Here is a 24,640-nt window from a genome sequence, read left to right as displayed (position 1 = left end):
TCAAACCTGGGACAAATGGCTGAGGTGCCTAATTAGCATATCAAAGCAAACACTGGCCTCCAGGTTCTCCCTGAGTTCCCACCCATTACCAGGCACTCAAGGCTGCCATACCCCTGTCCCCTACCTTAAACTTCTCCAGCCCAGGGGCTGCACTGTCCTTCCTGAAGCTTCTTTCCCCTATCTAATCCAGCCAGTTTTGGTTACCCCTCCTGTTTTCGGCCTCCTGGGTGCTGATCTGGTTCCTCTCATTCTTCTCATCCTTCCTCTCTGCCCTGTCCTCACATAGTTCAGGGTCGTGTCCACTCTGGACTCTCCCAGAGGTCCCTGCTTCTGGCTATACTCTCCTACAAACCTATAATAAGCCTTCGCCACCATACCTAGAAGTAGTCATTCCTTTTTAAATTTCTTTTCTTCATTCATCTGGTCCCAAAACCCAGGACTAGTCATGTCCTTTGCTTTCTCCTTTCTTTTTTCATTCATACTCTGTAGTGAGGCATCCACCCCGTCTGCACCTCTTCACCTGTAGCACTGACCACGCCCAAATGGGCGTGGTCACAGGTGCGGATGTGATGAGGAAGGCTAGGTCTGGAGTCCCCGACCCAAGCTTGCTGTCCCTTGGTTCCATCAGGTCACAGAGAGCAGCCAGGATGTGGATCCTTGGAGCGGGAACTTGTGGGTCATATTGGTTTCTCATGTGATTTCTCCCAGAATAAAATATAATAACCTTGTCCCGTGTATCATAACCTGTGCATTGGTAATACCCCACCCCATGTCTTTCATTTTTCCAACTTAACCAATAAAACAAATCTTCACTTTTGCTCTCTGATGCCTTCTTTCTCTGCATCCATTTATAACTGAGCTTAGCTGCACATTCTGTCCCCATCATCTCCTTCCATCCTCTCTTAAACCAGTTTTGTTCTTGCTTTTGTGATGTACCCTTGTCACTGATAAGCGAGACCTTTCTGTTGACAGGTCCCATGCCTAGCCCTGGCTTCTGCTTTGATCTGCAGTGCCTTTGCATCCCGCTGATTTCTTCTGTTACTTCACTGATAGTCACCTGACATAGACTCCGCCCCCTTCTCTCTCTGGATTGTCTCAAGTCTGCTAGTGGATTAGGTATCATCCCAAATGCTGATAACTCCAGAATGGATAGCTTAGGCCCTGATCTTTGTGGGAGAAATCCAGACAGCATTTATTTGACATTCTTTTTTGTTTGTCTAAGACGTATTTGTTAAGTATGCCAATAGCAGGAGCTTTCTTTCATTCACCACTTGAAATGTCAGAGCCGTTGTCAGCAGTATTTTCTAGCCCAGGAAATGGCAGCTACATTCGTGTTGCCTATACCCAGAACCTTCGAGTGTCCTGCCTTCTCCATTTCACTCATATCCTATATTAAATGGACTGACAAATGCTCTTAGTTCTGTGTTTAGTATGCTCATCTAAACCTTGTCACTCCACTGTGGTCCGGGCCACCGTGGTCAATTTGTGTCACCTTCTAACAGGTGATTGTTTCCAGTATGGATTACTGTTTGCATACTAGTTAAAATAATCACTTTGAAACATAAGTCAGACTAAGATGCCTCTCCCTAACACCCTCACAATGTTTTACCTCACTGTAGATTAAAACTCTTCACTTCGTTAAGTGCTAAGTGGCTTTCCATTCTGACATCTTGTGTTATCTGCTTCCTTCACACCATTCTTTCCTCTCCATGGTACAGCACTACTGGCGCCCCCGCCTCAGAACTTTTGGACTTCTTGTCTCCAACAAGAATAGTTTCCTTTCTATGTTTGCATGGCTCACTTCTCTCTTTTATCAGATCCTTCAAGTATTTGCTCAAATACTGCCTCACGAGAGGCCAGACTCAGCTGTAGAAAGGAGTACCTTTGCGTTCTCAACTTAATCCTTTCCTTCATCTGTCCTTTGTGCCAAGCATAACTCATAGATTTAATTAGGCCTGTCATGGCTGCAACAGTCCCGAACATGTACAAGCCTAAAGTAATTTATTCGCCCATAACAATTCTGTGATATTTGCATAGTATTGTAAGTAATCCTGGGGTGATTTAAAGTATGCAGAAGGATGCACACACAGAGGGGATACAAACATCATACCATTTTATATGCGGTTCTTGAGTATCTCTGAATTGTTATCTTCAGGGGTCCTGGGCTCCAATCCCCTGCAGATACAGAGGTCAGCTATCCTTTCTTTCTACAGTTCCTTTCTGCAAGGCTCTAAGAGCCACAGGAACAACTTCCACTTAGTTTACTATGGCCGTCTCCTCAGGGTCTGTCCAGTGCCCGGCACATCAATTTTTCACACATTGTCTTCACTTGATACTTAAAAGAGTGAGTGGGCAGATAAATGGGTGCAGTACATTGCATGTGGAGGGAAGGAACTTACAGACCAAGTGTGGTGAGGAGCAAGGGACCAAAAGCACCAGCATGGTGTGCTGATAGGAGGGCTCTGGCTTAACGGTAGTGACAATGATGGGCAGGGGGAGCGCAAAGGGAGGGATCGCAGCGTCTCTTTTATTCTCCGGCATCTGCAATTCTAAAGAGTAGCAGAAAAAGCATGTTGTCACTATTTATATATTTACTTATTTAGATCAGGTCTTTTGCTAGCTTGTGGTATCTAGAAGAAGCATCCTACACTCCCATTATAGGATAAACCCATTTATACTATATCCTTGTAGGTGTGCTTACATTTTATTTATTTGAATTTTTAGGAAGCCCCTGCAGCAGTAGGTCCCCGCATGGTATTTAAAAGTTCTTTATTTAGTGCTGGTTCACTTCCCTGTTCCATTACCCACCACTCTCTGCCCCTCCCCCATGTAGTCCTCCTTGCTCCATTACACACTTCCCTCTCCACACTACATGTGCTCCCTGGAACACTTCCCTTCCCACAGCCCTTGCTAGTTTCCTGGTTTTTGTATGTACTCTAGCATGCTGGTTTTTTGATAGCAATCTTGCCCATGAGCCTTAGAAATGCTAAAGTAATTTTAGCTTTCCTTTGACATAGTTCATTTTCTCCCATGATGCTTGTCAATGACGCTCTGTTTGTACTTTTTCTGCCTTTGAAGTTGTAGGCTTTAACAACTTTTTTTTTTTCCTCTTGGGGAAATGAAACTATAGTGTCAAATCCATATGGTACATCTAGCAAAAATACACTCTATGTGTGTAAACTTCATACATGTGGAAAATGAAAGCTCCTTTAGCATTTAATCAAATTGGACAGATTGTAATAAACAGAACTTTGAATGTGTTCATAATTGCTAATTTAAGATTTTCTGACAGTATTTGCCTGGCTCTTTAATAACTCCCGCTTTTTAATTTGCATCACTTGCAGGTGTGAATCATCCAGTCCACACATCCATCCCGTTGGTTGGTGTAAAGAACATAGAAGAACCCTTATTACTCCACCAGGTTTGGACTTATAATGTGTCTTTGTTTTTCGTATACCTGAAGAGTTGACTACATTGCTCTGTAAAAAGCCAGGTCATAGATATTTTACATTTGGTGTGCCCCCGAGTCCCTGTCACAATTGCTCAGCTCAGTTAAAGCACAAAAGCAGCTGTGGGAAATAAGCAAACACATAAATGTCAGGGTTGCAGCTATACTTTCCAACACCCTGCAGCCAGCTACAGGCAGAAGCTCACTGGCCCCCGATAGAGCCTCAACTCTATTAAACATCCACTTAGTTTATAGCACAACCTTAGATTATCATCTTCTTTGACAGAGTTTGTAAAAACATCCCTCCATCGTCTTTCAACCTGGGGTTCATTTTGGGACTTACTCATGTTGTGTGCAGCTGCTCAGCTTGGGCAGGTAAGAAGAATAGATGGGGTGTTGAAGGTGGAGCCCAGACTGCATTGTTGGGGTCCCTTCTGGCAGGTGTGATGTCCCTGGGAAGTGAGAGTCTGTGGCTTTAGCCTTTTCTGCTAAGTTTAGAGCTGACACATTTGCTTGTGTTTATGTTGCGGTCTCTTCTGGTTCCAACATAGATTTTTGTAGCTTGTGCTAGCTACCTAGTATCTCTGTTCCCTGAAGCTTTGGGGGTGGAGGGGTTCAGCTGTCTGTCAATAGCTGTGGAGCCTTCTATTTTAGGCACTGTCTCTTCAACAAGAAACAGTGTAACTGCTGGTGAATAGTGTTTGTGGTTTTATGTGCTAAAGAACAGGTTTATCTTTGTCATCATAGTAAGGATTGTTTTTAAAGGCCTCACTGTTGAAAGTGTGCTGGTCCCCACAGGTAGGAAAAGGCAGGGTCATCGGCTGACATGAAGCCCTACTGCTCAGGAGCTGGTGGCTGAGTGGATGCTAGACTAAAGCAGGCCACCTTAGCACCAAGAGGAGAATATAGGACCTGGGTTTCCTGGCAGCTGGTCAGTGGATGGAGCGGGCAGCATATAAAATCAGCCCCAGTTTGCAGCTTCTCAAGTAGCTTCATTCCATTCAAACAGCTGTCTGTGTTAAGATTCACTCCTGGTTCCCTTAACCCAAGGCCACACTCAGAATGCCCAATTGCTTCTTACAAGGGAACCAACCATTCATATTGCCTGCGCACCTAGTCCTTTTTATTTTCAAAGTTTTCTTGTAATTGGAAGAGAAGAAAGTAGAACCTACTTCCTGGCTAATTTCCATGGCTAGTTTGAAGATGAAAGAGACATAAGTAGCAGAAAGTTAAAGCAAAATATTAATAGTCCTATCGCTCAAACCTGGTGCTACCTGGAAGACGTTTTATGCTAGTGATCACAGAGCTGGCCCTCAAAGCACCACCATGTAGCCTGCTATGAGGATTCTTGTTACTACTCAGTTTAATATCAATTCTGTTATACACAGCACTTTGTCATAATCAGAGTCTGGTAAATAAACAGTGAACTAGTGAATGACAGGTTCCTGATGCTGTCCCTAGGATGGGGTGTGTAAGGACCAAACCAAGTCATCCATCACGGAAGAAAATACCAATGTTGTTTTGTTTTATTTTTGACAAGCTTTTAAAAGTATAGAACTTCGGCCAGGTGTTGGTGGCACATGCCTTTAGTCCCAGCACTCGGGAGGCAAAGGCAGGCAGATCTCTGTGAGTTCCAGTTTAGCCTGGTCTACAAAGCTACTTCTAGGAGAGGCTCCAAAACAATACAGAGAAGCACTGTCTCTAAATAAACAAAGTACAGAACTGCATGTGAAAATGTCCAAATATCATAGTATGTTTTAATGACAAAAACGATACATTCAGCATCACATAACTTTTTACCACAATTTAAAAAAATGTAAAAGCAAGAATAACAATGAAGAATCCCAGTCAGATTATGAGCCTGGTTTACCATGCATGTGTTGGTCTTGTTCCTCACAAAAATGTACCTTCCCTCTGGTTCCTTTTCCTTTGAGGGCTCAGTCTTACCTCTTGTCTGGAAAGAAGGGTCTAAGTGCTCAGTTTCCTTGAACAACTTTCCTGTCACCTTTACTATATCATGCACAGTCTGCCCATCTCCTGACCAGTCCTCCTGGCTATCCTGTGTTCATGTATTTTGTAAATATGCCTGTCTTTATTGTTCCCTCTTTGAAATTAAAATTCATGCCTTTTAAAAATATTTTCTCAATGCATTTAAAAATTGAAATCAATGTATGAAAGAAAATATGTGACACATGTTTTTTTCTGAGCCTGGCTTACTTTGCTCACATAGTGATCTGTTTCCACCCATATTCTTAAATTTGCCATCATTTTATTCCTCCTTAGCTGAAATTCCACTGGGTACACATGCCACATTTGCTTTATTCATCTGATAATGGGCCTCTAGACTGGTTCCATATTTGGACTAATATGGGGAGTTTAGCTCTAAACAGTGCATGGAGCTCTGTGGTGTCCAGACTTGGACTTCTTCCCGCTTTTAAAAGTAGAGAATTGCGCAAGGAGTAAGAGTGGCTTCGTCTCATGGTCGTTCTCCACACCACACCGCTTTCCATACTGGCTGTGCCGGTGTGTGTTCCCACCAGCAGTGTGTAAGGGCACGCCTTAATCTCAGCAGTGCTCAGCAGATATTTGTTGTGTTGATGTCGCCCATCTTGACATTGAGGTCTTTACAGGTCTTATCTGAAGCTATTAATTTTTATACAGGGTGAGAGATAAAGACCTAGTTTCGTTCTTCTTTTGTGTCTTTGTTCACCAGGAACACTGGTTTCTTTAGCGTGTGTGTCTTCACCAGGTTTGAGTTATCACAGTGTCTTGGCTTCATGCAGTGAGTTTGGTACTGGTGCTCCAGTGTGAGGGGTGTTAGTGTGCACTCTTCCGTAAAGATTTAGAAGAAGGTAGCAACTCATGCGGTCTCCTTTGTTGAGAGACTTTGTGCTGCCACTTTAGTTGTCGTGTGCTTTGCTTGGCCATTTCACAATTCTTCCTTTCATTTAGGTAACTTGTACATATCTTGTTTTTTTTTTTTTTTTTTTTTTTACTAGAGTTCACTTGTTGTTTTGTTTCATTTTTTGAATATCCACTCAAAGGTTTCCCTACTATTTCTCAGGATTTATTTGTAGTTTTTTCTAACCTCTTTTTTTTTTTCCATCTCTAATCTTATTATTGTGGCACTTTACTTTCTTCTGGTTAGTTCTGCTAAAAAAATTTGTTCATCCAGCTTGTGTTTTCAAAGAACCAACTCTTTGCCTGAGTGATCCAATATATGGCTCCTCACTTTTCTGGTAGGATCTTTATTATATCTTCTAACTTGCCACACTGGGATTTGGTTTGTTTTTCTCTTTATAAGAACCTATACTTTATCAGGTAATTTATTTGAAATATTTCTGAATTTTTAAAAAAGATTTATGTCTGTTATGTGAGTGTTCTGTCTGCATGTACACCTGTATGCCAGCAGAGGGCATCAGATCCCGTTATAGATAGTTGTGAGCCACCATGTGTTTGCTAGAAACTGAACTTAGGACCTCTGGAAGGGCAGCCAGGGCTTTTGACCTTTGAACTGTCTCTCCAACCCTCTGGGTTTTTTGTTTGTTTTGTTTTTTTTTTTTTTTTTTTTTTATTTCATGTAAGTTCTCACAGTTATGAACTTTCCTCATAGAGCTGCCATATCTTATCCTAACAGTTTTAGTAAAGCTGGGCTCTTTTTTGTTTTCTTTTTGTTTTAGGAAGGTTTCAATTTTCTTTCTTTGTTTCTTCAATGACCCAACTGTTCCCTCAAGTGTGACTTCTGTGATTTCTCTTGATTTTTAGTTTTGTTCCATTATGATTTGATAAGAAATAAAAATAATTTTGATATATGTGTACGTTTATTACATACAACTACTCTTTAGTTTTCTGAATTATATCTCAATACATGTTTGATTTTAAGTTCAAAATGAAATGGAGACCGCCACAGTTTTCAGTCTTCACGGTTTAAAGGTTTACTAGTTCTTTCTACTTTATCCTGTCGTTTTAGAGAGTGTTCTGATTGAAGTTAAAATGTACGAGGTTAGGTAATTAAATATGCTGCAAAATGCATGTGTGTGTGTGTGTGTGTGTGTGTGTGTGTGTGTGTGTGTATAGGCTTTCATCCATCCTTTTTAATTACTTTGAAACATCCTCTGGTGGAGAGAGGGGTCAAGACTACTTCCAGAGTCCTTTGTATCTCCACTTAAGCCAAAGACTCATTCAGGTTTGACAGCTATCCCCATCTATGCAAAAGCATCTTGCACTGCCACTCAGCTACAGATTCTTCTAGTCCCCAGTTCGATTGTCTTTGGCAATTACAGCCTTAGTATGTGTGAGACTTTCAGACTAATCATTTTGTACAGAGTGATGTCATTTGGGTGTGATTGATGTTTCCTTGTGACTGGACCCAAGTTGTACTTTTGTTTGTTTTTCTTTTGTTTTTTGAAATGGTCTTATCAGGTAGCCATGCTGGACTGGAACTCATTATGTAGACCAGGTTGGTCTCAAGGTCACAGAAATCCACCTACCTCTGCCTCTTGAATGGTGGGACTAAAGGGAAGTACCCTTATGCCCATCTATCTCCAAGTTGTTCTTTTTCTTTTTACTTTTTGAGCACTAAGTGTTTTCATTATAATCCTCTCAAGGGCAAGGCATTTCAGTCTGTCTTTTTAGCATTAATTAATCAAGGAGATATTTGCTAGTCCTTTCTACCAATACATTTTTTTCTAGAAATCTTTGAGATTTTGTAATTACCTCCTATCTCATCTGTCTTCCAGTAGTTATACCATCTGCTAATATTTCTATTTGTAACTAATTACTATTCTCAGTTGACAAATGTTAATGACTAATGGTAATTTTTCTTATTCCATCTATTTTTTGCACATAATTAATTGGTATTCTTCTGCAAACATTAGCTTTTTCATTTCCCAGTTACCCACCTAGGTAATTTATTCGGTCGAACTGTAGATTACTAACTTTATCCAAGAGTTTATTGTTGATTTTCATGTAGCGGTTTTGAAGATGTACCCAGTAAGAGCTCCTTTAAGCCGGCTTCTACGTCCTTTTCACACCCTTGTCTCAGTTTCTGCAAACGGTTATCTGCCAAGCTAGGAGTATTGTATAATCATTTGTCTTCACCGAGCCCTATTGCCATTTTTTCTAAGGATTTTTTTTCTTTTATAAATTAGAGAGTGCTGCTTAGAAACTTTGATCTGGTTTGCTCACTGCTAGTAAAGCTGACGCTCTATCGGGCATCTCAGCGCTGTAGGAAAGATGCATCTGTAAGCATATAAGAACTTTGTATTCTTTTCTGTTTTGGCATCCGTGTGTGCTAAAAACCCTCACATAGATACCATTGGCCCTGATTCAACCCTCAAAATATTGGCTTCATTTTAGTTTTCCTCTCTCCATGTTTATACCTGTTTGTTAGGTGCATAGAAACCTGAGTCCTTTTGTAACTAATATATTTGCAAATATTGTAAGTCCTCTTCATGTGGCAAAGTTTGCATGCTGATAGGTCAATGTTGTGCCTGCCTAATGAATCTGGGGCTCTAGAGGAAACAGAAGGCAGTGAGGAGGAGGAGGCAGAGGGGTTGTTTTTACACATATTTTAAAAATATTCTGTGATACAGGCATATTTATTTACTCAGCCTAATAAAAGGAGTTATCTGAAATATTTCATAAACAATACATGTAAATCCTATGCATTATTTCACAGTTTTAATTAAGCTATTTCCTCTAAGTTCATTTTAAAATTAAGAGTCAGGGTAAGTGATCAGAGTGGAGCCAACCACTGTGAGCAATACCTCTGAAGAGAATTATGGACCTGCACATTCTTTCCTGGGCTAGACTGCTGGCATGTTGTGACTTCTGTAGGATAGTTTGTTAGTCTCACTCTCATTTTCATGACCCCCTCATAGTATTCATGTTTTTCCTCTTTTTCTAGGTTATTCACACGTGAAACACTTTTCTTGGGATAAATATTTAGAAGAAACCAATTCTTTACCTGCTCCTGCAAGAGCTTTCAAAGTGGTGAGAGAATTTGCCTTGTACTCTAATTTGTGTGTGTTGATGATGCTGTTTACTTTTGAACCTTTAAGAAACTGGTCAGTTGGCTTAGCGATGAGAACAAAAAGGCCAAAGAAGATATTTTCCAAGTTTTTCCATTTCGAAAGTCAAAATTGTTCCTGGGATTTCTGTGTATGTGGGTGCACATGTTTTGGGGAGGCGGGCACGGGGGTGGGTACAGAAGAACCTTGAATGGGTTCCTCAGATTCTGTCCATCTTGGTTTTTGAGACAGGGTGTCTGTCTGGCTTGAAACTTAGCAAGTAGGATAGGTTGGCCAGTGTGAGCCACCAGATCTGCTTGCCTCCATCTCCCTCACCTTGCCCACTTTCAAAATGTGGATTTTCGGGCACAAACTTTACCAACTCAACTATCTCCCCGGCTCCTCAGATATGGTACTTTATATTTTCTCATGAATTCATGGGGAAATAAATATTAAATAACTTTGTGAGAGTCGGGCACCGGACATGTTTGACATCCTGACATTTGAGAGGTGAACGAGGAACCCCACAACTCAAGGTCAGACTAGACTATGTACCGAGATCCTGTTTCAAAATCAAATACTATTCTTTTAAACATGACTCTGTCTTCTGTAGACAATTTTCTCCTTTAGATGATGCTTTTGTGCAAAAATTGCTAGCGTTTTTAATAGTAGACTTAGCAAGTACAGTTTAAGACATAGAAAGAACATCATGAGTTTAAAAGAGAAAAATCATATCAAGTGGAGAGAAACCTTGTTAAAGAATTTCTACGACTCCACCTTAAGGTTGTTCAGGCTTTAGAGTAAGACCAAGGGATGCCGTATTTGCTCCCTCTTTTCTACCCTTCCAACAGGCAGACTTCATACCTGGATACAGGGGCAGCAGCAGCAGGTTACATGTCTGCTGTTCTATGGGAGGGAGAACTCAGATTTCTCCAGCTTGGCCGTCAAGAATCCTTGCAGCAATTGTTCTGTCCTTTGTGTTATTATATATAACTTACCAAAACCGTACAAATATTCACCTCATTTCCCTCGACCCATGGTTTTCTCAGAGATGTAACGGTTTCCTCTGGGTGTTAAGCTTTCTTTCTTGGAAGAGCTGTTCCATCTTGTTCAGTTGGATTGCTGATTTGTTTTAAATCAGCCTCTGACCCTTACCACGGCTAATGTTTCATCTCAGACACTTTGGTTTTCCCTCTTTTAAAAAACAAATTTCACGTTCTGTGCCAATATTGATCCCAGAAACATGATGAACATTGCTAACACCTGCCAGACATTCTGCAAGAAGTTTGCCAAGCCCCAACCCCAGAAAGTGACACAGGACAAGAAGGGCAATGGTTCTTTGTATGCCCAAGGAAAGCAGCATTATGACAGGAAGGAGTGGCTATAGTGGGCACACTAAGCCTATTTTCTACAAAAAGGCTAAAACTACAAAGAAGGTCCTGCTGAGACGGGAGTGTGTTGAGCCCAATTGCAGATCTAAGAGGATGCTGGCTAGTAAGAGATGCAAGCATTTTGAACTGGGAGGCAATAGAAGAGAAACAGCCAAGTGATCCTATTCTAAGCCAAGTTTGTTATGATGACAATAAAATCAAGCTCACCTCAAAAAATAAAAAAATAAAACAGCTACAACAGAAACATGCCTATTAACTTTTACCATTACACCTCAACCGATAAGGAAAATGTCTAGCCTTCCCTGTGGCTGATCAATAGCTATGGCATCTCTGCCTGTCCGTCTTCTCCTCAACTGGGCAGTTAGGCTGTCCCTTTCCATGTGTATTGAGCTGTGTGTTTTGACTGAAAAGTGTCACTCAGTGCTAGTCTAAGAACGGGTAACCTAAACAATTCAACTGTTGCTTGCTTGCTGTTGTGCATCAACCTTCTCTTCCTGGCTGCTTGACATCTTTCTGTTACAATAGAAACCTCCACATGGGTTCCAGAAAAAAATGAAGCTTGAAGCTGTAGACAAAAGAAATCCCTTGTTTATCAGAGTAGCAACTGTAGCGGATACAGATGATCACCGGATCAAGGTAAGTGCTCTTGGTCCTGGCGTTTAGTTTTGGCCTTTGTTACTCTGTATCTTAAATGGAAAACTTAAGCCCTGCAATTAAATCACTAAAACCACAGGAATACATAAAGTTGCTTTGCTGTTTTTGAAGCTTGCATCCATCCAAGTATTTCCTTTAATTGTCCCAAAGTATTTTTTCTTTAATTATGAATGACAATTTCCTATTTTGAGTGTATATTTAGAGAAAGTAGACATATTCAGGTAATATACTCTTCAGAAGAAAAAGAAAATAACTGTATCATGCTCCTATAGTAACCCTCTTTTTAAGAAATTAATTTTTTTGTTGACTATTAGATATAGTTTCTAAAGTATAAGCAAAGAAAATAACTTTAAAGTTAAAATGAGAGTTTTACTGGAATTGGGTTAATAGACATCAAATACCTCTCTTAAAGTCAGTCAGTGTATAGAAGATATTGCTAATTGTATTCACATGTGGTACCAAGTGTAGTGGTTTGGATGCAATACCCAAAGGCCTCATGGGCTTCTGGCTTACCACTGATTTCTCTCTTAAGCCAGAATCGTACCTATCCTACCTTTTCCCTCGGGGCAGCCAACCTTTCTGTTAGGAATAATAATGTCTCTAAAAACAAGTCATTATCAGCACATGACAGTGAGGTTCTCAGCATGCTTTTGCGATGGACATTTGTAGTCTCTTCAGTGTGGGTCATGGAAGCCATCGTCCCTGTACCGATGAGGTCAGGATCAGACGGATTTGATGAAGCACTTTTTTCAGTACTAAAAGGGAAAGAACTCTCAGTTCTATGGAGGAAGAAACTTCAAGCTTATCTTTCAAAATAATAATAAATCATTAGCTATTTCTAATAAGTTAATTTATGTGGTACTAAAGTTTAAAATAAGACAAAAAGTTATACAAATGGTTACTTCTGTACAATAGAAACTAATATTTAATTCCAGTCAGGCATGCTAGCACTCACCTCTAATTCTAGCATTTGGGAGGCAGAAACGAAAAGACTTGGGTTTCAGGCCATGGGCACAGCCAGAATCTGCCTCAGAGACAAAACAAAAGGCCACATAATCATACATATTAGAAAATCATATAAAACTGTAAGTCTGTGTTAACCATTATCTAGTGCACTTTTATTTTTGTTTTGTTTTGTTATTTCAAGACAGGGTTTCTCGGTGTAACCCCAGTGGTCCTGGACCAGGCTGGTCTTGAACTCAGTAATTCACCTGCCTCTGCCCCTCTAGTGCTGGGACTAAAGGTGTGTCCCACCACCACCACCTGGGATTCTAGTGCAGTTTTTTATTCATTATAGTTGGTTGTGATATGAAAATCATAACGGAATCAGTGCTTTAGAACTAGAGTTTTAACAAACATCTAATAATAAACTAGTTTTAATAAACCAGAAATCAAAAAAAGTGTCAAGTATAATATTTTTATACCAGCTTGTTAAGTACCGTCATGACAACTATTTAGTTTGGGAAATGAATTTACCATCCCATCACAGTGGGTAGGAATAAAAGCGTCTAAGTTCTTGCAAAGACTACTTTGGCATCACAATTTTGAAATGTTGTTTATTCTTTTAAGAGTTTTTGTCTTGAATACTTAGGGAAGTATCTAGAAGGAATGTGCAAAGAAAATACTCAAACAAAAGAAAGTAGAGTCACTCTGGTTATAACATTAAATACTGAGAACAACCTTAGTAACTGGTGGGAAAAAGTAAATAAAATATGCATTACATTACATTAACACAGACTATTTCAACAAGATATTTAGTATTGGGAAGCAAAATATTCAGGTTGAAATCATTATGTAAAATATTTGTTCTTTCCAAAAGAACAAGCCCATAGTGGATTCTGTAAGGAAACATACCAAAAATAATGAAGGTACTAAGACTATAAAGTGTTAGGCTTTATATTATTTTGAAATAAAAAAAATTTTTTTAGTTGTATGAGAATTTTGATACAGAGGAATGGGATGCTCTGAGATACTTTTTCCACTAATTAATGGGGGAATCTGAGACTAGAGCCCATCCCTTTACTAGTCGCTGATCTCCCTGTCTTTATGCAACATCCTGCTAAATCCTTGGCACTCAAAGAGGAGCTGGCTGGGCTGTGTGGAGATGATCATCTTTGCCCAGTTTTTAGAATGACTGTCACGAGCTGAACTCGACCACTACAAATACATTGCCTGTTTCTGAACACTCAAAGGGTCAGGGATGGGGTTTCAGATTCAGCAGAGGCATTGGGGGGAAAAGTGAGCATCCAGCAGTAGTTTTTCTTATAACGTGTGAAAAAATAAGGCAAGCAGGATCATTTCTCTTGGACAAGGCCAAGGAATGCACAGTTATGTGTGTGGTTTTGTATTTTAAGTGTCTGGGGAATAAAGTCAACTCAATGTCAAATAAGATCAACTTTTAAAGTTATACAGTATCTGCCATTTAACGCCTTGAGCTTCTCTGGTGGTAAGGTAGGTGGTTGTTCTGCTGGGTGCTGTTGAAAGCAAGGACCAGGATGTCTGTTCTCATCTTCTGTTTGGGGGACAGGACATGGAGTAGTGTTGGCATCCCTCTTCGGCCTACTTCAGCCGCGTGTGACTTTGTCTCCAGTTTTTAAAATACTTCCTATGCACCGGGATTTGGTATTTCTCATTTCAGTTTTCATTGTTGTTTTTGAGACAGGGCCTCATGTAGCTCTGGCTTTCCTGAAGCTCACTATCTAGACCAGGCTGGGCTCCATCTTACTGAAATCCACCTGCCTGTGCCTTTCGAGCGCTGGGATTAAAGGTGTGCACCATTACACCAGCTTCCGAGTTCAATTTTAAGTTGTTTTTCTTTTTTTCTGTTATTGGACCTCAGGATTTAGATCTTGCCATGTTTTATTTTCTTTTTGTTTTATCCGTTTGCCTGAGTGGTTATTTTTTTTTTCCCCCTGTAGTCATGATCTTTTTGTAGTTTGCTTTTTAACTATTTCTCGCTTCTTAGTAGGTATTTTCAGATGCTACAGTAGTTTCAATGTGTTTTGAATGAAAAGCATGAGTACGTGTTTTCAGCAGCTGATAGCTATCTTTCTCTTGAACAGTTTTTCCCACAACTCTTCAGCTGCCTGCTAAGGAGAGTGGGTGCTCTCAGCCAGGCCCACAGCCTGTATCCTGAGACTTGTTTTTACTGACACCCAGGCTGTCTTTCATTTTCCTGAAAATTACAAAGTATAATGGCACGCCTTGTTTTGCTTGGTGCACTTTTATCCCTCTGAAACATGTCTTTTTGTGTTTTCCTAAGAAAGGGTTTTTCATTCCATGCATTTGAGAAAATGTCCATCTTCTTTCTTTGTATTTGAGTATTAGTGGACTGGGTGAGGGGTTCTAGGGAGGGAGCTTTCATCCGTAGTTCTGTGTGTTCTGCTGCATCTCACCCCTGGAGCTTTTGGATAACCAAGACCACTCTGATTGCATCTCTTGGGCCACGGCTTGTTTCTGGAGAACTTGGCGATGGCTGTCTCTGGTGGTCTCCAGCTCTGTGATAGTGTCTTTCCATTTGTCAGACTGGTCCTCAAGCCCTCCCACTATGGAGTTTTCTGTTTGTTCCTCAGGCTCTGAAATATCCTACTTTTGTTTTGCTAGCTTCCTGGTGTCTGCTCTCTTTCTGGATGTTACTGTTCTGATATTGGCTGCCTGGTTGACCCTCTTGCTTTCTTATGCATTGCTGATGTCATAAGATTCTGTTTGCTTAGAACTACCTTCTTCTCTTTTTCAAAGTTTCTATTGAATTCTTAATTACAGTTGTGATTTTCTTTTTGTGCTTTTCAAGAAATTTTTATAAGTAATATTTAGTTCCTGCTTATTTTCAAAAGCATTATTTTATTTCCTAAAGCACTGTTGCTTTTGTCTGAGGACACCACTGGTAGTGTTTCTTCTCTTCCTTGATTATATTTTAAATTCTTCTTAAAATTTTATTTGTTTATTTGTATGTGTTGTGTGTGCCTCTGTGTGTGTGCATGAGCAGTTGCCTTTCTGGGCCAGAAGAGGGCATCAGGCCCAAGGAACTGGAGTTAACCGGTGATTGTGAGCCACCTGATGCAGATGCTAGGAACTAAATAAAGTCAGGTCCTTTGCAAGAGCAACAGATTCTCTTAACCCTTGAGCCATTGCTCCAGACCCTAAAATGCCTCTGTTCACTAGCATGGCCTCTGTTTTCATATTGGTTCTCACAGGTCAGGTAACCCTGGGTGTCTGTTCACATTAAGAGAAAGGTAGCGTACTTGTGTTTTTGTGAATAGGTTTGTATTCTTGTATATATGAATAGGCTTATATTCTCTTGTCTATAGGGGATATCTTCCAAAATCCCTAACGTATGCGTGCCTGCAACCACATAGAAAATCCCATATATATCGTTGCTTTATCTATTCATGCATACATACTGTAATGTATGTGCTAGATATAGGAAGAGCAACGGCAGCAATAGGACAATTATAGCAATGTACTCCAAAATTATGACTATCGTTCTCATTGTTGTTTTGACATTATTTTTGATCAAAGGAAAGGAAGCTTTCAAAGCTAACTAACCTTAAGTGATGCTTTCTATTTTTTTGTATGTAAATAATAAATCACTTTATTTCTGATTATTTTCCTGGTGCCTTCTAATTGTTAATTAGCTAGCTAATTTGTCTCCGTGAGCTCTAGTCCCCTCCTTAGTGTGGTATCCATGACTTCTTCCAGGAGAGGTAGTCTTTAGGGCTTTAATTCTAGAAAAATCTTGATTTTTTTTTTTTTAAGGCTTGAGAAATTACATTATTTAAAACTCACATACATGTGTGTTTATTTTTAATAACTGCATACAACTTTCCCTATAAATGATCAGTTGCTTTTTAATATCATTCTTTATTAAATCAAAGACAATATATTTTAATGTTGATTGCTTTTGCCAAATAATTCTTAAGACATTATGGTCACTGTCAATGGTCAATGGAGATTCCCTTTATACATCTACTTCCAGCAGAGTGTGAATATTTTGAGCAGGCTGATGAGAGACTAGTATCTTGTACTTTTAATTTGTAAGTTTTACATTGCAAATAAATTGATTGTCTCTTCCTATATTTAGTAGCACTTTACATTTATTTTCTCAATGATGAGCCATTTGTATCTATTTACCATCTTTCTGTTGCAGTTTTCATGTTTTCTTATTGCTAGATTGGGGCTTAATAAGGAAGAAAGGGCGTTGTCACTTGTATAGTAAGTGTGTTTGGGGGTCTTTCATATTGCTTATGGTGAACTTTACCTCCTGAAGCTTTACATTTTTATGTAACTAAATTGATCAGTATTTTTTTTATGGGCTTAGTTTGGTCTCTTGCCATGATTGTATTGTTTACTCATGCATTCTTCTAGAATATTTACTGACTTGTAAAGATGAAAGAGTTATACACTTCAGAAGAGTCTAATTGGCAAACTTGACCTAAAAATAAAATATATGAAGTCCTTCAATATATCCTTTTTGTAAAGGGCTCTGTGTGTGTGTGTGTGTGTGTGTGTGTGTGTGTGTGTGTGTGTGTGTGTAGTATGTAATGTATGTATACCTAAAAGATGGGTAGCTGATAACTAGTGACACCACTGCTAATCTTTAGTGACCAGTAACAGTGTCAACTGTGACCACTTCAAATTGTATCTTGAGAGATACTTTCTTGAGAGATACTACAAGAAAGACTATTTGGGGGCTGGAGAGATGGCTCAATGGTTAAGAGCACTAGCTGCTCTTCCAGAGTACACAGATTTAATCCCCAACCCTCACATGGAGGGTTACAACTCTCCATAACTACAGTTCCTGGGGATTCAATGCCCTCTTCTGGAGTTTATGGCCACCAGACATGCATATGGTACACAGACATCCATGCAGACAAAATACCCATACATATAAAATAAATACATCTTTATAAAGGAGAAAGACTATTTTTAAATAGCATGGTTCAGGGATGGTTTAAAAGTCAGATGTGTTTCTAGCAGGCAAAGTACTTAAAAAAAAAAAAAAAGAAGATGAAGAAGAAGAAAGAGAAGAACCTTACTTTGTATTTATCTCAAAGGTCTTCCTTTCCATACTTCCTGTTTTCCCCTCCCCTGTTTCCTGATTTTTGAATCACCTTGTCGGCGTTTGTTTTTCATTTGCTCATTTGAAGATGTTAGCCATGGTTCCTAGTCTTCATTTGCTAACAGTGTTTAAGGATATGCACAGTAAACCTGTAGAGCTGCTGCCTCAGATGCGTCTTTGGGAAGGCAGTTATTGATGTTCAGATAATTTGTTGGTAGTTTCAAAAGCATCTTTTATTTCAAGTTGTGAATGAAGTATTTTAAATAATTGAAGTGATGTATTGAACACTAAGTATACTGTGTAAGTCAGAAGGAAGTGCAAAAGGCACATGCCGTGGATGAGAATTTTACAGTAGGAATTCTTATGACTCTGTTTCTTTTGTTACCAGGTTCATTTTGATGGCTGGAGCAGTTGCTATGACTACTGGATAGATGCAGACTCTCCAGATATTCACCCTGTAGGCTGGTGTTCCAAAACTGGACACCCTCTTCAAGCTCCACTAAGTAAGATACACATGACAATGTTTTCATTTTCTTTAATAATGTGCTTAAGTTTTTCTCTCCTCTTTCTCCATTTCTTTCTGTTTCTTCATGTATTTCTTCTCCTTTGATTGCTACCAGCACACATGCACGCACACACACAGAAAAGAATAATCCTGTTGCCTAAGTAATTAAGGTATACTGTTTTGAGTTTTGATTAGAAATAAACATGACCTTTTACATTTAGTGCTAATTTTTAGAAGGTAATTTGTGAGACTATTAAAATTTTAGTATCCTAATAGTGACCTGATACTGTAGCCTTGAAAAGTTAAAGTTATCATTGTCAGAAACTGGGAAAAGTGTAAAAAGGCCACCCTCTGCTTTGTGAAAATTCACAGTTCACACAATAAAGATTTAAATTCTGTTCAGTAAAAAAAATCATAGCGCACACACACACACAGAGAGAGAGAGAGAGAGAGAGAGAGAGAGAGAGAGAGAGAGAGAGAGAAATACCAGTTTTAAAGAATATATACCTCGTATGAGAAAATACGGGAGATAAATAATTAATTTTCTTCCCCTGTACTATGTGAGTAGGTTTATGTGAGCTATATGCAGATTGCAGAATGAGGGTACATAGCCATACATATGCATATTTCTAATTGAAGAATGTCTAAAGTAACAGAGTTGGAAGCAAGTGTTAGTTAAATAAACTACGGCACATAGTTTGTGCAGAAAACATAGTCATGAAGAATATCACTATTGTAAAATGTGGAAGACTAATCCAAAGCCAGATGAGACTATTTTAAATACCCCTTTGTGTTGTACAAATGGCAATTCTAAACTTGAGATAGCCGTGCATGGAAATGTTGGAGCCGTAGCTAGAGGACATTGATGGGCCCTGGTGGATGAGGTTGGAGAGTCTGATGTAGAAAAGTTGCTGATGTTGGTAACTGTTCCTGTCCATTCCAGCCCTGGCCACTTAGTTAGCTCAGGTGGCTCCAACATGGTGTTTATATTTCAGAGTCTAAGGTCTAGTGTTTGGAGTTTTCTCATCGAATATTCTCAAGCGGTTTTTTTTTTTTTAATTTGATAACAATTCTTTCAGATATCCCTATCAAGTCAGATTTAAATGTCTCTGTTGTCTGACATCTTAAAATAAGGTGAGATCAAAATTTGTCATCTCAGTAGTAGAGAAATATAAACCTAGTGACAGAAAGAACCATGAGAAATTATCTTTAAAATCAGAGATGTTAAAAAATTTTAGATTTTTACAAGAACTACTTGGTTTTCAATTTGTATATATAGAGAAAATTGTTCCAGAAATAGAGTATTTTTTCTCGGTCCTACTCTAATCATAAACATTTAAATTTTTAGCTTTCTGCTCACCTTGCTATATTTATCTTTTTTAACCTTCTCTCTTTATTATTTTTCTGTAGGTCCTGCAGAATTAATGGAGCCATCAGAAACCGGGGGATGTCCAACTCTAGGCTGCAAGGGGATTGGTCACTTTAAAAAATCGAGATACCTGGGCACTCAGAGGTACGAGTTTGCCACTACTTACATGGGGACTTTTGTGCATGGTTGAATGGAGGGTGGCTATCTAGGAAGGTGGAAGATGATTTCCTTCTATAAGAAACAGATGTGAGCTGATAAGAAATGCGGTTAATATTCAGAGCCACAAGAAATGTGGTTACCATGGAGACTGTAAAAAAATGAAGGCTAAATCTAGTTGAGTCTTCCTGAGAGTCATCCCCTGTTTAAAATAGATTTACTTAAGTCATTCGGTGTTTTTAGTTTTTTTGTTTGTTTGTTTGTTTGTGTTGTTGTTTTAGCTTGGCTGGTTTTACAGATCCATGACTTCTAAAATAATTACTTAGGGTTTCCTGTTAATGAAATGAGGACAGTCCCTGTTGAAATTATTTAGTGGAATATGATATGGCTGGGCAACTTTACAGTTTGACTAAGAGACATTACAGACTAGCAGTGAACATCACAAAACAATGCCACCAAATATAGAGATTTAATGGTCAGAAAAGTGATTTTTTCCCCCAATATTTTTCTTAATTATAAGTAACTTAAAAAAAATTACAATTGAAACTCGATGTTCAGGTGATTTGGGAATCTTCATAGACCTTTCCTGAAATAAATTCTCATAATTTAGTGGGATCCCTACAAGACAAAGCATCACCCATTTGAATATGTATTGAAATGATAATAATTTTAAGTGTAAGTTAGGAAACATGCTAATTGTATTGAGAAACCTATGTCTTATTTATCTAGTTTCTGTAGGATTTGAGTCTGGTTCTTGGAAATTATAGTTCAGTGAGACAGCTCAGTGGGGAAATGAGCTAAGCCTGGCAATCTGAGTTCCATCTGGAATCTGTGGTGGAAGGAGGCAGCTCCTCAAAGTTGTTCCCTGACCTCTTTCACATGTGCTATGATGCCCTCTCTGTAACATTAAAACACATTCAGAAATGTTGATACCTAATCCTCTAAGAAAGACTTAATAAGACTTGCAATATTGGTGTATTGTTTTCACCTGTGTGCAGTGAAGGCTCGGCATATCTCTGCATCCACAAATGTTGCAAATCTCCCTCCCCCACACACACACCTTTTTTTACATTCATTATGTTCCAGAATAAAAAGTGCACAGGTAGGTGGCGATTCTATTTGCAGATACCCAATTTTAAACCCTTGTGCCACTCATATGTCTGCAAACCAAAGCTAGAGCATTAATTTAAACTCTACTGAAGACATTGCACCATAGAAGTTATTAGCTGTGGCTCATGAAGGCAGGTGGAGGATCACTTTTCAGCTAATAGATCCATCCAAGCCAAGCGCAAGATGCAGCTCACGAGTGTGCAAACCTTGAGTGTTAAATTGGTTTCTTTTGAAGTTTTTTTGTTTTGTTTTGTTTTTGTTTTTTTCCGGCCAGAATGCGTAACATTTATCAAGCATTCGCCTACATTGTGTTAGTGATTGTTCTGTTGCTTAATGGGAATCAGCTGGCTTTGAGAGCGACACTCAAGTAAAGGAACTGTTCTCTTCCCACAAGCTGTGGTGAGCCCAGTGTTGTGTTCCATAGGGGTACTAACTTGTCTTCTCTAGCCACTGTTGAGGGGAGCTGAAGGGTCTGCTCTTGACCTTTGTGGCCTCACCAATCCTGACAACACTGCTTGTGTCTGGGACCCACACTGAGCATCTCCACTCACACTATGTTATTTTAAGTATAAGATACAAAATCAGCTCCGTGATGTTCATTAGACCAAAGGCAGTTTCCTCAAATTGAGAGAAAAGAACTAAGACATTTTTTAATCGGGTAAACACCGACATTGTTAGGACACACTTGGCTATGTAGAATTTTTGTTAGCTCTGGAATGAAACCCACCGTACAACACTGCATATGTCTCCAGAGATGCGAATGCCACACCATGCGCATAGATGCCTTGGCAGCTCCTTAGGTCCAAGTGGGAAAGTTTGCAGCAGCCAAGTCTCTAGTGACAACCACGTCACATCACCTAACTGCTTGCCATGATGACCTTTATCCTCAGGCTCCTCCAGCCCAGCTGCTCCCACGGGTGAGTGGTTGTCTTTGGAGAGTTTCTTGATGGATTGGATAGGACAGGCGGTAGTGTGCTTGTTACTAGAAGGGGTAAATTTTGGGAAGATTCAGAGACTAAACTTAGAGTAATTGGAACCGTGCTAAAGAACTGCTTGTTTTCTTGAAGGAGTGACAGAAGATAGTTTATGACTGAAAAAACAAGGCTTGACCAAAAGTGATTTTTCTTGTGCGTGCAGGGCACAGCTGCTGGGATCTTTGCTGTGCGGGGTTGGTGGGCTGGGTCTCTGTACAGAAGAAGGAGACTATGAGGACCAGTGGCATGGTCCAGGTTGTGCTGCTCACCCTTCTCAGCCTGTGCAGAGTTTCTACACTCCTGTGCAGTCTGTGTATTTTGTAGTGCTCCACACTGTTTTCTTGGCAGGACATTAATCCTTGGCGGGCCCAGCCTGTTTTTCCATCTCATCAGTACACTTGTGGATTAGCTTGCTGCACAGGACATACTTCTCTGAAAGGTTCATTTCACTGGCAATTATTCCTGTCTTTGCTGAGAATGCTGTGCTTAGGAAAACATAATGAGGAAATTCTCTTTGGATTAATTTACTGAGAAACTGGATAAATCAAAACATACATTCCTTACGTAGATAACAAAGAAAGTTGCTCCTTCAGTAAGGATAGTTTTATGAGCACATAAGCAAAAGACTGCAGTTTGGCTATCATTTGCTTGTGACTCTCTTCAAAGATTACAAATTGTGTTTGATCTAAGAAACATTAGAAGCAGAGTATGTATGCATTTGCTGACATGGTTTGAGGATACAGCCTTTTTTTTTTTTTAATATGAAATACGATTAGTGAGAGTTGGATGTGTGGTGTGGTATTCTCATCTCTAGAGATATTCCATAGCAAGCTTGCTTAACCCTGACTCTTCAGAAGAAAAGGTTAAGAGAGCTGAAGTTACATAAAAGTAGATATTCTACATATGTATTACCTCCAGAACTACATCTTTGATATATAAAGTCTGCTCTTTTAGAAATTAAGCAAGAAAACATTTATTTTCCCCTGTCTCTAAAGAATGTGTTTGAAATCCATGGAGTGTTTTGCAAATTAATAGCCATGGATGCACATCTGAAAACTGCTTCTCATTCAGCATCCATCAGCCTAGCTCTCATGTACTGCTGAGTGTCTGCTTTGGGTCAACTGGCTTTGGTGGCTGTACAGAAGAGGGGTCCTACACCTAAGGGGGTAGGATTAAAACATTAGCTATTTTCCAATGGAGTAGAATCCACTCAAATATGTTTTTCATATCACTGTTTATTTTTGCTGATTTTTTTTCCCTTACACAATGGAGGTAGATACCTCATATGTAAGGTCATAATATTGTATAGGATGTATTTGACCTACTCTATCACAGCCACTGTTCTCAGGCTATGTGTATGACCACACTTAATCCTCTCAGCAAGTCTATGAGTTTGGGTACCACTTAGAGATAATGAGGAAAAGTTGGAACAGTTGAGTAAATGCCCTGGATGGGATACTGATAGAAGCAGAACTCAGTCCAGCCCAGAAAGGCCTTTCTATCTGTCCCTCCATCAAGCCCCTGTACAGAACAGTCACCTGATACAGGCTGTCCTGAGTGCTTGTCAGTATTGTGTGTGAGAGAAACTATGTGGATGCTTAAATTGGATGTGTTGCCTGGTTGTTTGAGTATGGATAGTTACAACTAAGATTTTTAGTATGGCGGTGGATAGCAGAGGACAATGTAGACTCTTTACTTACAAAGAACCTCCTGAGAGGCTCTGGAAGCAAATATTTGTCAAATGGTTGGTGTACAATAATTTGCTAATATTTGTATCATAATAAAGTCATTTTAGAGAAGGATCCCACAGGATTTGTACTGTTCTTTCCTGAAAGGACTGCATTTGGATGACTAATTGGAGGGGGGAAAAGAGTAAAGGAGGGAAGAGGGAGGACAGGAAGGAAGAAAGGAAGGGAGGGACAGAGGGAAGGAGGAAGGAAGGGAGAAAGAGAAAGAGAATGATCATGAGAGAAAACAAAGACCCGTGATGGAACGCAAACACACTGTAATGAATCAAACCTTACTTAAATTTAGTTGCTAAAAACAGTATGTGAGAAATTAAAAATTTTAATTGTAAAGCCAATGGGAACCTGTTCTTCCCATAGAAGCTAATAAAGCCTGATGAGTTTTCAGAGTTTATGTAGAATTTTAAAAGTTACTAAATTGGAATTGCACCCACATTGGGTGGCTCACAACTGCCTATAACTGCAGCACCAGGAAGGTTCATGCCTCTAGTCTCTGTAGACACCTGTACTCACATGTACACACACACACACACACACACACACACACACACACACACACACACACGCACAAACTTTAAAAGAAACATTGAACTCACAGTTATCACGGTGATACAAATCTTCCATCTCTTTTGTTCTTTTAAACAACAGACATGGTAGTGATCTCAAGTCCTGGAAAGCATGCTTCATTAGAGTTCCACTGTAATTCATTCCCCATGGCTAGATAATGGGAGACCGGGTAGAGAAAAACTTAAATCTGTAGCTGGCTTGCCTTGAAAGGAAGCAGGCAAGCCTTAGGATCTTGAAACAGTATTTCACTTTTCTCTGCCAGTGTCTTCATTTGTAACGTAGGTGATGATGGCATTCATAGGAGTGGTATGATAAAAGAATTAATTCATGTGAAGGCCTGGGAACCCTGCCTAGCACAGAGAAAGTTGCAAATGCGTAGAGCTGTGTGCAGTGCAAGAGTGGGCAGCTGCAGCTCTTTGATGATACTTTCAGATCAATGTCATTTTCATGGATTAGGAATAAGGAAATTCTTCCCGTAATATAGGCTAATATTTACTCATATTGGGTAGCAGTTAAACAAGAATCAGTGCTTATGAACACACTCCACCAAGAACTGTGTGACACTCTACAAGGCTTTGAAGCCTCATTCTTTTGTAGCTGTCAAATGAGCGCTCTTGGAATCTGCCTCCATAGTGGTAAGGATGAATGCTAA

General features: G+C 39.6%; 1 protein-coding gene across 15 annotated transcripts in view; it reads left to right on the top strand.

Annotated features, from left to right (window-relative positions):
• Nucleotides 1-24,640, top strand: part of L3mbtl3 (L3MBTL histone methyl-lysine binding protein 3) — a 105,711-nt gene that overhangs the window by 58,782 nt on the left and 22,289 nt on the right. For all 15 annotated transcript variants that reach the window (XM_051175445.1, XM_051175457.1, XM_051175455.1 and 12 more), the window contains 5 exons: nt 3,345-3,421; nt 9,357-9,442; nt 11,376-11,486; nt 17,951-18,065; nt 19,478-19,580. In XM_051175445.1, the coding sequence (XP_051031402.1) occupies nt 3,345-3,421; nt 9,357-9,442; nt 11,376-11,486; nt 17,951-18,065; nt 19,478-19,580 (492 nt within the window). The remainder of the gene's footprint in view (nt 1-3,344; nt 3,422-9,356; nt 9,443-11,375; nt 11,487-17,950; nt 18,066-19,477; nt 19,581-24,640) is intronic.

The sequence above is a fragment of the Phodopus roborovskii genome, unplaced genomic scaffold (assembly GCF_943737965.1).
Source record: "Phodopus roborovskii unplaced genomic scaffold, PHOROB, whole genome shotgun sequence".
Taxonomy (NCBI): Eukaryota; Metazoa; Chordata; class Mammalia; order Rodentia; family Cricetidae; genus Phodopus; species Phodopus roborovskii.
This window is presented reverse-complemented; position numbering and strand designations above follow the sequence as displayed.